Source organism: Delphinus delphis, chromosome 1, assembly GCF_949987515.2.
Source record: "Delphinus delphis chromosome 1, mDelDel1.2, whole genome shotgun sequence".
In the NCBI taxonomy this organism is placed as follows: Eukaryota; Metazoa; Chordata; class Mammalia; order Artiodactyla; family Delphinidae; genus Delphinus; species Delphinus delphis.
Window position 1 is genome coordinate 77,802,989 of NC_082683.1, and position 17,912 is coordinate 77,820,900.

The 17,912-nt window shown below is 38.2% G+C and overlaps 1 protein-coding gene across 14 annotated transcripts in view; it reads right to left on the minus strand.

Annotated features, from left to right (window-relative positions):
* Positions 1–3,188: 3,188 nt before the first annotated feature.
* The window catches only part of KYAT3 (kynurenine aminotransferase 3), a 54,503-nt gene continuing 39,779 nt past the window's right edge, over positions 3,189–17,912 (minus strand). For 13 of the 14 annotated variants that reach the window (XM_060025105.1, XM_060025059.2, XM_060025033.2 and 10 more), the window contains 4 exons: positions 16,352–16,538; positions 11,707–11,783; positions 11,206–11,292; positions 3,189–3,555 (listed from right to left, as the gene is read on the minus strand). In XM_060025105.1, the coding sequence (XP_059881088.1) occupies positions 3,493–3,555; positions 11,206–11,292; positions 11,707–11,783; positions 16,352–16,538 (414 nt within the window). In that variant the 3' untranslated portion in view covers positions 3,189–3,492. The remainder of the gene's footprint in view (positions 3,556–11,205; positions 11,293–11,706; positions 11,784–16,351; positions 16,539–17,912) is intronic. The other variant, XR_009521214.2, reaches the window with a different exon arrangement.

Here is a 17,912-nt window from a genome sequence, read left to right on the forward strand (position 1 = left end):
GAAATGACATTGGTTGGTGCCAGAGTGGGGGCAATTGGAGCAGAGAGAAGTGATGGATTGAAGAGAGGCAGGGTACTATATAGAGGATTTGGATGTGGGGAGAAAAGTTAAAAATGACTTGTAGGTTTTCTGACTTGAGCAACTGGATTGGTGGCACCATTCACCGAGATAAGGAACCCAGATTGAATAGGGTTTGCCTATAAAATGTCTATGTGAGATGACGAATGGGATACTGGATGTGAAATTCAACAGATAGAACTAGGCTGTTACAGATTTAGGAGTCACTAGCATATACCGAGTAAATGAAGTTATTTAGTGAGAAAGACAAAATACCAATATCTAAGAAACAGGCAAAGGAGATGAAGGAAGAAGGGCAGAGTACAAAAGGCAACTGATGAACATGCAGCACCACAGGATCTAAAAAAAAAAAAAAATTAGGGTTTAGGAAGGCCCAAGCGGCCTGCAGTGGTAAATACTGCAGGTATTTTACTAGAGGTAAAGCCAGATGGAACTGAGACGTTTCCTTTAAACCTAAGAACATGGAGGTCATTAGAGAACTTAGAACAATAATGGGTATGGAATCTAGACTATAGCGGGTTGAGGGTAAGTGAGGAGTGTGTGTTTGTGTGCGAGAAAGTGAAATCATCAAATGAGGAAAACGTTTTCAAGTTATTCCATTTCGCAGTAAAATTTCTCAAAAATCTAGAGCGAGGTCATCAGTCCCCTTTAGTTGCTAATACTGACATATTTGGCGCTCGTACCCAGTCTCATGTCTTTTTGGTTGTTCCTAGTTTGGAGGAATTATAAACCATGCTGCAATAAACATTATTTTACATAACAAAAAAAAAAAGGTACAGATAGGTTAGCACGAAACCATTATCCTTACTCCAGTCCTTGAGGTCCTATGTTACTTCTCTGGCCTAATACCTGCTACTCCATCCCTTGGTTATTCCATCCAGCCACAGCAGACCTTTGGTATTCATCAAATATAAGACACCCTCCAGTTATAGAGCCTTTGCACTGGCTATTCCTTGTGCCTGGGATGTTCCTCCCTAAGATCGTCACAAGGCTCTCTCCCTCTCTTCTTCTAAGTCTGCTTCTATGTCCCCTCCATGAGACCCACCTGACCACACTGTTTAAAATTCCAATTTGCTTCCCTAAAACTCTCATTCCAACCTCTACCCTGCCTTACTTCTTTTCTTCATACAATTGCCATGTATAAGTTTTACAATATATTTCATTATGTTTATGATTTAGCTATTGTCTCTCCCCTATCTAGGGGAGCCCTAGAAGGCAGGGATCTTTGGTTCATTTGTTCACTGATATATCCTAAGTGCCTGAATATCTTAGGACAGTGCCTGGCACATATTAGGAGTTCAATGAATATTTGTTAAAGGAAAAAATGAAGCATGGAGGGAGGCCAGGAGGGAGAGAGAAAAAAATGGAAGGAAGGAATTTTGCCCTGAAGAGGAAGAGATAATAGGGTTGTAGATAGAATCAGGGAAAGGATTTTCTAAGATGGGAGAGATTTGAAAGTATCTTACTGTTGAGAAAGGGATCCAGTAGAGGCTGAAGATATAAGAGAATAGGCTAAACCAAGTCCCTGAGAATGTGAGAAGACATGGGATCCAGAGTACAGGTGGTGGGATTAGCACTGGACAAGTCCAAGGCTGCAAAGAGTGGATTTAAACCCTGGTGAAAATTTTATCAAGTCCCCCACACGAGTGGACAGGCACAATTTTCACATGGAATTTGTTTTGCTATGCAATAGTTGGCTCTTGAGGTCCTGGCCTCCTTCTGGATCTGCTTAACCACCAATCCTCCCCACTGTCCCCAGGCCCTGGGGGCAATAAAGAAAGGATGGATGCTGATGTAGATGTCATAGACTCACTTACTGGTAGAATCCCAGCTGGGAGTGCTGGTCTGGTGGTTCCTACTTTTTCATTTTTTAAAATTTTGCTTTTCACAGAAGCAGGAGATTAGGTCATTTAATAGTACTGGCAGTGGTGGGCTTTGAGGTATTAGGAGAATGGAGAAGGCTGGATATTTTTACTATGGAGAATGGAAGAATATTAGGAATTGCTGTCGTGGTAAAATGTACAGAAAGCTCACTAGGGGAACACAGAAGAATTAAGTCAAGTTAAGGTCAGTGACGTGCATTCATGGGTGTTAGAACCTGCCCAATTGTGCATTTTGCTACAGCAGCGCTCAGCAGCCCAGCTGCAAGCATGGAGCTTCAACCCCAGGGATGAGTTGTTGTTTATTTATTCATTTATTTATTTATTTTGACCAGGGAGGTGAGCTAGAACAATGAGTACGTTATTCAAGGCAGCCAAAGTATCTTGGCTGAAGTTATGGATGATGAAATCTAACCTGGATATGGAAGGGAGTGAAGATACAAAGAGACTGATAGAAGGTTCTACAGACTACACCAATGATTTTCAAACTCTAGTGGGAATAAGAATCACCTGGAAAGGGCCAGATTCTGAAATTATTATTCAGTAAGTCTGGGGTGAAGACCAAAATCTATTTTCAACAAAGATCCTAGTTGATTCTGATGTAAGAGGGCCATGGACCAATTTTTGAGAAATAGTGGATAGAGAATAGATTTGAAATGATAGTTTAAAGTAATATTTTGAGAGGAGCTGAGTGAGAGAGAGAGAGAGAGACAGAGAGAGAGAGAGATGGAGAGAGAGGGAAATATTGGCCAAGGGGAAACTTAGTGTAAGAATAGGTGGTTACAGTGTGAAATGACTAACTTATTATCTCAAAGATGGAACAGGCTGAAATGATGAAAGGTTTAGGGTATGCCCAAGGGAGTGGGTGGCTGAAGTGGAGAGTGGAGTGGAGGTGAGTATCACCAGAGGTGAGGAGGTCAAAGTACCAAAAGCCTAGGTAATCCATGGGGACCTTGAAGCCACCCCAGATGATGGCAGTACTTGCAACAGAGAGGCAAAACTATGAGCAAAGTTCAAAGCCATTAGTAAGTGAAGGGGAGAGAACTACAGGTGGGTAGAGACAAAGCAAAGATACAGAGTTGAGGGGGATGTAACTGGTTAAGGGTTTTCACGCAATGGCAGAGAAGTGAAACTGGCCAAGAGTAGCTGAGTGCTTATTGTTTGCCAGGCTTTACATACATCAGACCATTTCATCCTCACAAACAACAACTCACAAACTTCATATAAAGTAGGTGCTATTTTTATTCCCCTTTTATGAGGAAACTGAAGCGCAGAGAGGTTAAGCATCAACCAGCATCTCACAGTTCTTACCACTGCACTATACTGACTCATAAAATGGTCTAAAAGGTGTTTTAATACATTTCAGCTGAAAAAAAAATCAGATCTCCTGAATATTGTCAGGAGTGGGATTAACAATGGAAATAGTCCTTTAAATTTCATTTGTACTGAAATTTTTTTTCCAACACCCAGCAAGTAGCAGTACTAAATAATTCCATACTAGGTCATTTAATAGAAACAATGCAGTTTGCATGTATCAAAACTTCTGTCTACTCCATGCCTTGATGATTTCTTCAGCAGCATCCAGCGTACTGTCTTTCTGTAAATTAATGAAATAATCATCATTACATATCAAAATAAATTCAAGATGAAATAAAGATTTAAGTATAAAAAATATACCAAAATCAGTCCATCCATAACAGTCATGTAGTGATTTGGGAACCTAGTGCTTCTCAACCCCTGATAACTTGAGCTGGGCCCAGATGGGCTCCAGCCAGTCCTTGGCCTCTGCAGCTAAGACAGAGCCCAAGAGCATTCATGGGGTGGGGGTAGGGGCGGGGGACACCTTGAGTTGTGTCACTGGAAGCTCTGCCCCATATTAAGCCACTTAATCTCAGCAGGAACACAGAGCAGGAACACACAGCAACATCCCTTGCCTTGGTGGCCAAATACACAAGTCCCGAGCTCTTGAAGGAGCCCAGTAGCAAATCAAACAAACCAATTATTTATAATTCTATATCCCATTGCTGTCAGGCTAGAAAAGTGAATGAACCTCACAAGAATTCAATGTTAGGGGAGCTAGAGAAGCATCACAGCAATCACTACATTATGCTGTTTTGTGATGCTGGCTGCCAATTCAGGGCACTTTATTACTACTTTCCTGACACCAAAGAAATCTACAAATTAACCAGTACAGGGCCAAAGAGCATCACCAAAAAAAAAAAAAAAGATTGACAAACTGTATATACAGCTCAGACTGAAAACAGTTTAACCTGATCCCAGCCAAAACCATGTCCGTCAGTGTGAACACCCTCACTCATAACCACTTGTGGCAGCCCAAGTGGCCTGCAGCACCAAAGACCCAGACTCCTAAATAACACTGATGCAGGAGGAGAGTCTGAAGGATGTGCTGATGGGATCCATATTCACTGTTTCGTCCATTTGGGTAGGAAGTATACAAAATCACAGACCTCTTTCAAAGAGGCTTCTAGACAACAGAAGAAAATCCCTCCCTTAGCTCCCAACACACAGAGGCTGCCAGGCGGAGCAAGAATGGAGGAATAAATTAATACACAATTACAGAAAAAAGTCAAAGAGTACAGAAGAGTTTACATTGAAAAATAATCATCTGCTTCTTCCCTCCCCACCCCTTCCTACTACTCCCACCATCCCCCAACACAACAATTTATGGCAATTTCTGGTTTTAGTTCTAGTGGTTGTCACTAAAATCTAAATAATGTGTGTTTCTAATTTTTTATTTATCAACTTCAGACAGTGTTCACCATTCTCTGCTCTGAATGAGGAAAAACTGGTTCATTCACACTATTCTGCCCCCTCCCATCTAAGTCTCACAGTTATAAGCCCCTAACTCCCACACTGTTTGAGGGTCAACTGTATTGATAAAATGCATTTGTTTTTTGAATAGGTAGTATCTACACATGGTAAAACATTAAATTGATGGATAAACTTCCTCTTCTGCTTTCTCTACTTCCCCTTTTCCTTTCTGTTCCATCTCTGCAGAGTGATTTAGTCCAAAAGCCATTACGTGGGGCTGAGTGAAATAGGAGATCATGTATGGGGGCAGGGGGAGCCTTGGCAGCCTGGTGCAGGGTGCTGCAGCCAGAGTGGAGTGAGTAGACTTTCCAATGTTGGTGGCATGATGTGGTGGTGATGGCAGTGGTGGCACTGACCAGGAACAGGGTGTCAGAGTCGAGGGGGGTAAGTAAGCAAGGCCTCTGTATGGCAGGGTGGTTCCAAGCAGCTTGGAGCCTGGAGGGGATGAGGCAGGTAACTGCCAACGCAGACAGGCATGGAGTGTCACAGCCCGTAAGGGAAGAGGAGGGCTTCTATGCAGTGGGTGACAGTGGTGGCCTTGGAGACTTAGAGGAGGGTATCTCTACAGGAGAGTGACAGCAGCAGGTCAGCACAGGGTGCTGAAGCTCAGGTGAGGTGAGGATGGTGGCCATACAGGGGACAGGGGCAGCAGCCTGGTAGAGGTGTCAAAGCCTGAGTAGGGTAAAAGCTGCCTGTCAGGGGTGCTGGGTGGAGGGGCAGTGGCACTGACAGGAGACTGGTCACATACAGAAGTACTGATTAAAGAAGTGGTTACATGATGAGCCAGGTGTTTTACTATCAAAGAAGGGAGGGACAAATATGGATAGGGAGAAAGCTAGAATAAACTCTGTGGTGGCTTCAATATATTTAGATAGACATAGAAATAAGTAGAATAGACACAGACATAGAATGTATGTATATACATTTACATATTCCCTACGTCTGTCCCCTGGGAGGGCCTGGGAATACTAATACCCCAACAGCAATGAGCACTCCTAATGCCCAGATCTTGGTTTCTTAATACCATTCTCCACTAAAAGGTGATTCCAAGTTGGGCTAGATAATGACAAAATGAACCTGGTGCATCCTGCTATGCCAGAAAGTAAGGAAATGCTCAAAAAATGATGGGGACATGTCAAAGGAAACAGAGGCCAGCTTAAAGGGGCTGCTAATGGCCAAATCTGGGGAAATTTGAGCATCAAAATAAGGAATAATAATGATAAATTATAACCCACTGAATGAAACAGGAATCCATGAGTCCTTACATATATGAATGAATAGATAAATAAATTGCTTGATGAGAGATGGAATATTTTCATAGTTTCAAAGTACCTCACCACAAAACATTCATTATTTATCAAGGGAAAAAGTGAAACTTTACAGTAGAGAAGGCTGGCAGACACCACCTCAATAAAGTAATTAAATTTAACATTACAAGCAGTAGGAAAAACTAAAATCATGTGCTGATAGGATGCAAGACAGTGAATAAAGCATCACTTCCACGGTTTCCCGCCAAAGGTGCATAATCTGAGTCTATTCACGAGTAAATGTCAAACAAATGTTGAGGGACCTTCTTCAAAATAATTGGTCAACAATTTTCAGAAGTATCAAGGTCATGAAAGTCAAGGAAAACTGAGGAACCATTCTAGCTTGAAGGAGACATGACAGCTAAATACAGTGCACAATTCTGGCCTGGACTGACTGACTGATGTCTGTCTGACTGACATGATTATGGCCTGGATTTATTTACTTGGTTGTTTGTTATAAAAAGGACATTATTGGGGGCTTCCCTGGTGGCGCAGTGGTTGAGAGTCTGCCTGCCCATGCAGGGGACACGGGTTTGTGCCCCGGTCCGGGAAGATCCCGCATGCCGTGGAGCGGCTGGGCCCGTGAGCCATGGCCGCTGAGCCTGCGCGTCCGGAGCCTGTGCTCCACAGCGGGAGAGGCCACAGCAGTGAGAGGCCCACATACCACAAAATAAAAATAAAAAAATAAAAAAAAAAGGACATTATTGGGGCAATTAGTGAAACTTGAACTGGATCTGAGATTAGATAGAATGATACAGCAATGTTAAGTTCATGATTTTGATGGTTATACTGTAGAAGAATGTTGTATAATGGGGAATACATAATAAGGCATTTGGGAGTGATAGAGGCATCAATAATTAAGTTAGGAACTTACATAAAATTCTTTGGAAAAACAGTTCTTCAAACTTATTTACTAAGAATATTTCAAAATATATTTTTAAAGTAACCCAGCCTCCCACCCATCTCCCTCAACCACTCAGTTCTCCCCAGAGGCAACGCTGGGATTTTATTACGTCTCCTCCCAGGGACAGTCTAGGCACTTAAAAGCTTCTATCTCCCTCCCTCCCTTTTTCTTTTTATATAGATGATAGTATTCCTCACAAACTGGTCTGCTCCTTGCTTTTAGCTTATGCTCTATCACTCCATGGAGCTGCTTCACACTTTTATGGATGTGAATGTAACATAATTTATTCAAACAGCCTTCATTGGTGAATATTTTGTTTATAATCCTTTGATATTATAAACAGTGTTTCACTGAAAATCCTCGAACACAAGACATTCAAAGTACAAGTAAATCCACAGGAAAAAATCCTATAAGCAGAACTGCTGGGTCAGAAGATATGTGCATTTATATTCGGATGATACATTTTCATACTAACCACTGCAGAGATTTTACACATTATACTCGTACTCTCAATCAATGCATGAGAGTAGCTTATGAAACTTTTCAGTTGTTTTGGTTGTTTCCAAATTATCAGAAAAAATAAAATTTCACTGCAGTTTTATTTTCTTTTCTCTTATTATGAGTGAGGTATAGCATCCTTTCATATATTTGACAACCACTGAGGACTTTAGCCATAATCATTGTAAAGTGCTGCTGCTTTTGGTTTGTTTTGCCCTAAATTCAACCTGCTTTCTTTCAATTTCCACTTTCTTGGCACGTTTTACCACCCTTTTATTTTTCGCTTTTCCAAGAGGTTGGATGAGGTGTGTCAGCTTTCCCTATAGGGACTTCTTGGTGTTGCCCCACTATCTTCCAATATTGAATGCTGATGCAAAGGAGGTGAGTCCACGCTGATCCTCCTCTCCTGTCTCCATGGAGGTCTTGATCATCTTGTCTAGATGCCAACGGATCATTTATAAAGTCCAATAGATTAAAACAAGGCATATCTCAGTGTTATTCTGTGACAATGTTCCCTGAGACAAGCCATTCCCTTCCCATTTTTAGATTTATTTGTTTGTTTTCAATGGAAAGCATTCTCAAACTAAAGCTATACAATTCTTTCCCAGTTCCATTGGTCTGGCTCCCCTCACCACCCCCTCCAGGAACTCTAGGTATTTCATTTGTCTTCCACGTCTGTAATTTTTCTAACATTTTAAAATTCTTTGTTCCTGGGAGTTCCCTGGTGGTCCAGTGGTTAAGACTGCGCTTTCACTGCCATGGCCCGGATTCAATCCCTGGTTGGGGAATTAAGATCCCACAAGCCACATGGTGCGGCCAAAACAAAAATTCTTTGTTCCTTTCTACTTCTTTTTGCTCACTCTTCTCAATCCTCAGTGTGCTTACAGAAGTATTTAGTGTTCTCTGTGCTGTTTCCAATGTCACTACAATTACCAATAGCTTATTTTTTTTCCTTCAATTTCTTACCTGAGCTCTGACAGCTGCCATTTCATCTTCTTACATTATCTTACTCTATCTTCCCTGAACTTTTAAAAATCTCTGCTGTAATTCGTTTTACATGTTTTGAATTTGAAATATCACACTTTTGGTTTGCTCTATGTAAACATTTTTTTCTTTTTTTGGTTGAATATTCTCTGCCTGATATTGTTTTTCACTGTACCTTTCTCCTTTTCCCCTTATAGTATCTTTTTAGATTCATAGCTGGTTCCTTTTAATTACTCATCTTTGATTGAATTCTCTTTGTAAGCTCCCACTGCCAGCACACCTACGTACGGCTCCTATTGTTCTGGGTAATGAGTAAGCTACCTGCTGGCTCTGTCTATGATCTGAAGACGTATTTGCAGGTTTGTATAAAGGAAGATCCAGGGAACCACTAGAAGGGAGTAGAAATTATCTCTGGCTCACAAGGTTAAATATGATTAATATAGAGTTCAGAGAGAGGGAGTTCTTTTAGACTTTCTTTCTTTCCAACTAATTTAATTGGCTCCCTCCAATTTAACGTATCCACACTGCCTCAACACAGCTTTAGCAAAACTGACAGAGGTGAAGAGCAAATCTATACAGCCCTTTCTTTCCACCTGGTTTGCACAGGTGCTAGATGACATGACTGTATGTTTCTACTCTGCCTCTTCCATGGGGCCAAATGGGTCTGGAGAAGTTCCCACTACCAGTGCATTTACTGTTCCTGCTGTTCTGGATATTGAGTAGGCTACCTGTTGGCTCTGTCTATAATCTGAAGATGTAGAAGCAGAAGGCTTTCTTCGTGTCTTCCCTCTACCATTACCTTCACTGATTTGGCAACTCTTTCTCACTTCCTGGGGGATTTGTGAATTTGTTTTCCACTCTCCTAGTTGTTTCCTTAATAATTTCCAAGAAGAGAATGGGGAAGGGCCGTGTTTACCATTCTAAAACTGGAAGTCTTATGCTACTTTTTTCTTCTGTTAGTTCTGTTTATAACTTCAAATAATATACCTCTGTTTCTAGATCCACTATAAGATGCGAGTGTTAATGGCCTTACCCTTTCTTCTACATTTCAGACAATTAAATGTTGACATTGTTATGCTGGTAAGATTTATATTCTATTCTGGATAAGTCTCCCATAGTTTGTCTATAGGATGGGTCTAAAAGTTGAAAACAGTGTTTACATCATTCTGTCTAGACTTATACATGAGTGTGCAGGTATAGAGAGTGCCTTAATCTTCATAAGATTGTTTTCAGTAGTGATAACATCTTATCACTAAATTGTTAAAAATAGCAATAATACATTCAGATTATTTTTAGCACAGATCTGATGGTACTGAATTCTCTTAGCTTTCATTTACTAGGGATGTATACTGTTTTCAGTTTTAAAGGATATTTTCCTGGATACAGAATTCTAGGCTGACATATTTTTTATTTCAGCACTTTAAAGGTGTCATTTCATTGTAATCTGGTCTCCGCTGTTTCTGATAAGAAGTTAGTTAACATTTGTACCTTTGCTCCCATGCATGTGAGGTATAGTTTTTCTCCAGCTGCTTTCAAGATCTTATCATTATCTTTGGTTTTCAGCAGTTTGATTATGATGTGTCAAGATGTGATTTTTATTTGTATCCTGTGTGGCTCACTGAATTTTTAGATCTCTAAGTGGCTTTTCACCAAATATGGGGAAAATTTGGTCATTATTTCTTAAAATATTTTTTCTGCCACATTCTCTCTCTCTTTTTTTGATACTCCAGTTACATGTATATTATTACTTGACACTGACTCATAGATCTGAGACTCTCCTTATTTTTCAAAAATAATTTTTCCCTCTTTTTTTCTGATTGGATGATTTCTGTGGATCTGTATTCAGGTGGACCCATTTTTTTTTCACAACCTCGATCCTCTGTGTTTAGCCCCATATATTTTTCATATCAGATATTACTTTTTTTTTAAGATGTTGGGGGTAGGAGTTTATTAATTAATTTATTTATTTTTGTTGTGTTGGGTCTTCGTTTCTGTGCGAGGGCTTTCCCCAGTTGCGGCAAGCGGGGGTCGCTCTTCATCGCGGTGTGCAGGCCTCCCACTATCACGGCCTCTCCCGCTGTGGAGCACAGGCTTCAGACACTCAGTAGTTGTGGCTCACGGGCCCAGCTGCTCCGCAGCACGTGGGATCCTCCCAGACCAGGGCTCGAACCCGTGTCCCCTGCACTAGCAGGCAGACTCTCAACCACTGCGCCACCAGGGAAGCCCCAGATGTTACTTTTTAAAATTCTTAAAGTTCCATTTGGTTCTTTTTTAAGAATTTAAAATTAATTAATCTAGCCACTCATTATGACCATATTTTCCTTTAATTTCTTGAACACATTTATAATATCTGCTTTAAAGTCCTTGTCTGATAATTCCTACATCTGGGTCACCTTAAGATCTATTTCTATTGACTGCATAGAAGTCACATTTCTTTTCATTAAGGGTCACATTTTCTTGTGTCTTCACATGTGTATTGATGTTTGGTTGCATGCTGGACATTGTAATGTTACAGGTAAGGAGTCTGATTACATTGTAATCCAGTAAGTTCAACTTCAAAAAGTGCTGAGTTTTGTTCTGGTAGATTAATTTTATGGCAGCAAGCCACAAATTAAAAACTGCATATGAGTACATCATGTCTAGCAACAGAAAAAAAATGGTGATTTATAAATCAGAAGGAAGGACATTATAAATGTGTTTTTGAGTAGAATAGGGAACTTACTTTAATGAAGCAAAATCGCACAAATTTCTCAAACTGTAATTTGGTCTCTGCATTACAGAATGCTGAAACTGGGATGGCTGACAATTTCTGAAAAACAAATAGGAATATAAAATAGGAAAAACAGGAAAACTACTTACACTTTAAATATTAATTTTTGGAGCATAAACATTAAAAACAAATAGATATTTCTAAATATTCACAATAATTTCCAAAAGAAAAATGTTTTAAAAATCCTCCAGGGAATTCCCTAGTGGTCCAGTGGTTAGGACTCCACACTTTCACTGCCAAGTGCCCAGGTTCAATCCCTAGTTAGGGAACTAAGATCCCGTAAGCCATGCAGCGCAGCCAAAAATAAAATAAAATAAAATAAAATCTTCCAAATAGCTATGAGTAGAATATCATGTAACAAAACTACAGTTAACAGTTTTCAAAGCATGTCAGCAGGTTTCCTTCATAAATTATAACATTTAGCACAATATTGCAAAGGCCAATAAACATTACCTTATTTTTAGTCATCCATTTTACAAATTTATAGTCATAAGGTTCATTGCTGTTCTTCATCTCAGAAAGGTCTGTATCTAAAACAACAATAAAAATTGGATGGCCTATGTATTACATCTGAGGCAATGTGTATTTCATCTGTCTATCAAGATTCAAAATTTTCTCTCAAAATGTTCTCATGCTGGATTCATACTGCATGGTGTGGTGGGAAGTAAGGAATTCACAGAGAAGCTTTACTGATACTCTAAGGCAGTACTCACATATACATCTGATTGATCATGCTTGTGTATATAGCTTTTAGCATTGGAAGAGAGTAGGAAAAGGGAAGGACAAAGAAGAGTGTTGCCTTTCCGTTTAAAAATAATATAAGCCTCTATGATCATTATTAAGGAAATAACACCTAAATTTAGAGTACTCATCTGTAATAATTATGTCTCCAAATGGTAATTCATTATTAAATTGTAAGCTCCACGGGGGTATTGCAATCTATCACTATCCCCATCTCCTAGGTCAGAGTCTAGCATATAAGTAATGAAAAGCATATTTGTAGAATGAATAAGTTAATATTATTCATTATTTATGAAGGGAAAATGCCTATGTAGTTCTCCCAAGTGATATCTTTATTGTTTCCTCTTCCAAACATTATGCTTAAAAAAATTTTCTTTTAAATTTGATGAAAAACTTCAAATATGTATTCTTATACTTATCTCTTGTTCCAATCTTGCTTTAAGGTCTGGGCAAGATATTTCTCTGGCATTCAGATTCAGCAATCTATATTTCATATTGTTTCGATTTTATTGACTTGTACTCAAGATCTTTTTGAATGCCCCAAAGCAACAAACATTGATGGCTACTGTAATCAATGAAATTTTACAATTTATTACTCAAAATAAATTGAGGCAGTTACCTTTACCTTTTTTCTTTTATTCACTAAATACTCCTGGGTCCCTTCAAATTAACAGTGTAAAAACCTTGACATTGAAGAAAGTTTCACCTGTATTTTTTTTAACTGACTTAATATGGTTTTCCTTAATGATTGTATTTCAGTTTTCTCCTGTGCTTTAAGAATGTAAAATTTCCATATAATAATGCTAATAATACTCTACCATTTATTACTATTTGTTAAGCATGTTACATGATTCTCTCATTTATTTGTCCTACAATTCTGATAGAAGCAACAATCCTCATTTTACAAATGAAGAAGTTAAATTACTATTTCAAGTCATAAGTATGTATGTGTGTCTAATTCAGATTTGGCTCTAACAAAATGACAACTTAAAATAGAGTCTAACTGTAAATTACGTGAAAACTCCAAGTGACAAGTACACAATAGTAGCATACTCAAAGGTAACCTGGAGAAAGGAGTGATTACAGCAGTAGAAGAAAGAACAGGAGGGTACTTACTAACTGTAATTGACACAGGCTGTACTACTCATTTATTCTTTTTTTAAAAAAATTTTTATTGGGGTATACTTGATTTACAATGTTGTATTACTTTCTGCTGTATAGCAAAGTGAATCAGTTATATGTATACATATATCCACTCTTTTTTAGGTTCTTTTCCCATATAGGTCATTATGGAATATTGAGAAGAGTTCCCTGTGCTATACAACAGGTCCTTATTAGTTATCTATTTTATATATAGTAGTGTGTATATGTCAATCCCAATTCTTCCAACTTATCCTCCCCCACCTCCACGTCTGCTTTCCCCCTTGGTAACCGTACGTTTGTTTTCTACATCTGTGACTCTATTTCTCTTTGTAAATAAGTTCATTTGTACCATTCTTTAGAATCCACATATGAGCGATATCATATATTTGTCTTTCTCTGTCTGACTTACTTCACTCAGTATGACAACTACTCATTCTTGTAACGCTTAGAAAAGAGAAATTTATTGCCATGGTGCTCAAAGAAAAATAAGGGAATAAATACAATTCTAAAGACTATAGTTAGGAGAAAGTTGGAATCTACTTCTTTTGAATGCTTGAGTCAGAGATTCTCAAAAAAACTAAATAAAATATTTCTTTATTGAAGGTAGGAATTTGAACCATATTATAATAGCACTAGCTTATTTAAGTAACCTATGAGAATCAAAATAGGTTGTTGCATTCACACTATCTCCTCCCTAATTTTGGACCTTATCTCACTAGAACTACTGTAATAATCTTCTTATTTGTAATCTTGTCTTCTAATCAAATGTTTCCCTTTTTAGTTCTAGGATGATACTTACCTGTCAGGAAAGTTGCCTAGTATAGCAGAAAAAAGATAAGTTCACTGGTTAGGACATGCATCTCTGGATTCAGAGCCCAGCTCTGCTACTTATTAGTTGATTAACTTCAGTAAATTTCTTGATTTTCTATCTCATCTTTCTCAACTATCAATGGGGATATAATAGCACCAATCTCATAGGGCTTTTGTGAGAATTGTGATATTTGTAAAGCTCTTAGCATAATACCTACTAGATCATAAATGCTCAAAAAATATTAACCAGTTAGCCATTGCTATAGTTTTAAAGAGAATTACCATGTCCATGAATTTTATGGCTCATTTTTATTTTTAAGTTACCATCAAGTGAAAGTGTTGTTTCTTGCTTCTGTCTTTAGCAAATTGTGGGACCAACCTCTAGTATATGGAAGAATTTCTACACTCAAATCAATCTGAGAAGATGAAAGAGTAAAATAAAATGAACTTCATCTTCATATGTAGCAGGGTCCTATAGATACTAACATTTTTCTCACACAGGTGAAGGAGGACCATAAATAACATACATCTTTTTTCCCCATCATCATTAAAGGTTTTCTAGCCCAAATCCTTTCTGCTCCTATTACAACCACACTAGTTCAAGATCTAGGACCTAAATCAGTATTACATGCAGGCTGGATCAACTAAGGATAGAATGAGAAACTGTTTAAGAGCTTAATGCAAGCAAAGGTTGCATTACTGTCCTTTTGATGTTTAACGTCAAAATGTGCTAAGTGCCTTTTAGTTTGGTTCTAGAAAAGACTTATTCTTATCTAAAAAGCTGTTAAGTTTACTTTTACCCAAGAATTATGTAACTAATTCCATTTTTCTATTTGCCTTTGCTGCCATGAAGTTTGGACTCAAGTTAATGCTAATTACAATACAGCTGACCCTTGAACAACACAGGTTTGAACTGCATAAATCCACTTATACACAGATTTTTTTTTCAATAGTAAATATCATGGTACTATACAATCCAGAGTTGGTTCTACACTTATGTAGAACCTTGGATAAGGAGGGACTGCATGTACAGAGGGCCCTCAGATATGGAAGACCAACTATAAGTTATACACGGATTTTCAACTGTACAGAGAGCTGGCACCACTAACCCTGAATTATTCTAGGATCAACTACCATATGAACCTAGGTGACTAAACTATTTGCTTCTCCCACTCCATGTTACATTGATATATGAATATTTCTACTTACATATTATTGCATAGGAGACTTTAAATATGAATTAACTCAAATTCTTGTTGGAAGCCGATAAAATAATTTTCTCCTAAACAGACGAAAACTGCTATTTCTTTTTATCATTGCATGAAATAAGCTGCACATTTAGGCCCAGTACAGGGAAGGTGATTTCCAAATCTTAGAATATAGAACATTATAAAGGGTTTTATATAAGAATGGAGCTTGGGAGCCTGACAAATATAGCTCTCCGGCAACAGCAGAACAAGAACCTCTGGTCACCATGGCCTCTGCTTCTCTCACGACAAATGAGGAAATAACAATCACTGTTTTGTTATAAAATTGAAAGTTTCTAGCTTTATAAAATTTGGTATATTTAAAAGACTTTTCAAGTTTGGTGGCATATCACTTCATTATAATAAAACCTTAAAATATTTAAAACTGTTAAGAATGGCTGTAATTTATATAATTTCTGTCAAAATAAATTATGCTCTTAAATTTACTATGACTAACACTAGAATTTGGGGGAAGAAAGATGTTATACATAAAACATTATCATGCTTCTAACTTTAGATTTGTGTGGCATGTCAGAATTACATATAACAGCTTCAGGTAATATAAAGGCCATTGCTTTTTGGAGACAGAACTATTTGGAATCTAGCTGTCTGACCTCAGGCAAGTTATTTAATATTTTCTAAGTCTTCATGACCTTAAAAATGGAGCAAACAATGCTTTTTTCCAAAAGAGTGTCTGAAAGTGCTTGGCATGTAGTAGACCTTCAATAAATGTTACGTTCCCTCTTAACTTCATTTCAGTATACTCTAAAATGACAAGTATTCCTCAATAGCATCAATATTCCAGAAATCATATTTTTTTAAGTAAAAAGGAAACTAAAATTTTACTAAAAGGAACACAAGGAACATATATTATTTCATGTACCTGTGTTTTAAATTACATACCAGAACAAGATGACAGCAAATTCTATGCTTAATAGAATATCTAGAACAAACGACTCCAAACCATGTAACAACAGTCATATTTAAGGTTAAGAACCTAATCATCAAGATGACTGTAGATGACTGACACTGTGGAAATCCATTTTTCCATAAATGAAATGCTGATATGGCTTTGACACCACTCTTTTCTTCATAATTCTGATATAATTTCACTCTTAAGTTTCTGTATGTTTGAAATAATAAAAACCTTTACAAACCTAGCAAAGACACATCAGCAATGATGAAGTATCCCCCATCAGGAACTATGGGTTTTAGGCCAACACTTTCAAGTAAATGTACCATGCGATTTCTTTTCACTTCTAACTCTTTTGGCAAAGAATTAAAGTAGCATTCTGGGTCATCCATGCGCTTGATGTCAATCCAAAGAGCTTGAGCCAAAGCTTCCTGTATATTAAGATTGAAAAATGTGGAAAGGAAATATGGTAATGTTATTTACTGCAGAATTTATTGGTATAATAAATAAAGATTGTTGGCAAAAAGTCATTCAGGGAATTACAGTTGAATTCCTGTGAACCTATGTGAATTTCTACAGATTAATGGAGGAATCAGTTACATGGAAGTGATTAAATCTAATGTGAAGAGCTGAGAATGAACCATGAATATCCAAACTGAAACAGAGGTACAGTTGTCCCTTCGTATTCACGGGGGATTGGTTCCAGGATTCCTGCAGATACCAAAATCCATGGATGCTCAAGTATCCATAATACACTCAGCTCTCTGTATCCCCGGGTTCTGCATCTGTGAATTTCAACCAACTGTGGATCCACAGTCTTTGGTTGAATCCATGGATATAGAACCCATGGATAGGGAGGGCTGACTGTAGTGTATAAAGATGGCTTACTTGGCAATGAAAAGACATTGTTGTTTTCTATTGAGGTTAGCTTTAGAGTTACTTGCTAGATCTAAGTCTGAAAGATGACCAGAGAAATGATGAACCAGCCAGCATTTCCCCATTACCTTGCAGGACGAGGTAGCGTAAATGAAAGTTGACCCACTGTGTCATTCCTCGTAAGTGTGCACATACCTGCTCTAATCATTCACATCCCAGGAAGGAGGTCTAAGTCCCACAGGGGTTAGAAATGAGTTTCTGGGGCATGTGGAGTTACTTCTCTACCATTCTTCAGGAAAGTCAGAAGAGAAAGGCCAAACAAAAAAGCCTGTGTTGTTTAGATCAGGCAGGTGTCTTAGAAGGCAACAGGTCAGGAACAGATAAAGAAGTCCAAATCAGGGCATGCATAGAAAACAAGGATGTGTACAAGAAGGAGGGCAGAAATTTGGTAGGTGAACTTAGAAATACTGGTTCTCAGAGCAAACAAGGAGATCCAAACAAATAATCAAGAACCCGGGACAGTTAAGAGACAGAGGGGCAGAACAAAATTGCCAAATTTTAAGGAAATTGATCAGAACCAAGAGACAGCAAGAACTAAAGGATAAATTCATTTACTCAGTCAATATATGTTGAGTATCTATGTTAAACTTGGCATTGTGATAAATACTGGGAATATAATGATAAACAAGATAAACATGGTCCTTGCCTTTATGGAGATTCCAATTAGTGTGTATTGGCAGGGACATGTGAGAGGAATGAGAAAGAAAACAAACAGATAAAAAGATCAGGATATTATTTGTTCTGCTGGAAGAACTGAGAAGTCTGGTGTGGTTGAAGGGTAGCAAGAGAGATAGCATGGCAAGAGAAGACACTGAGATGGAGAAGGGCAAAATCACAGAGAAGACTGCATGTCAACAACATTCAACCGG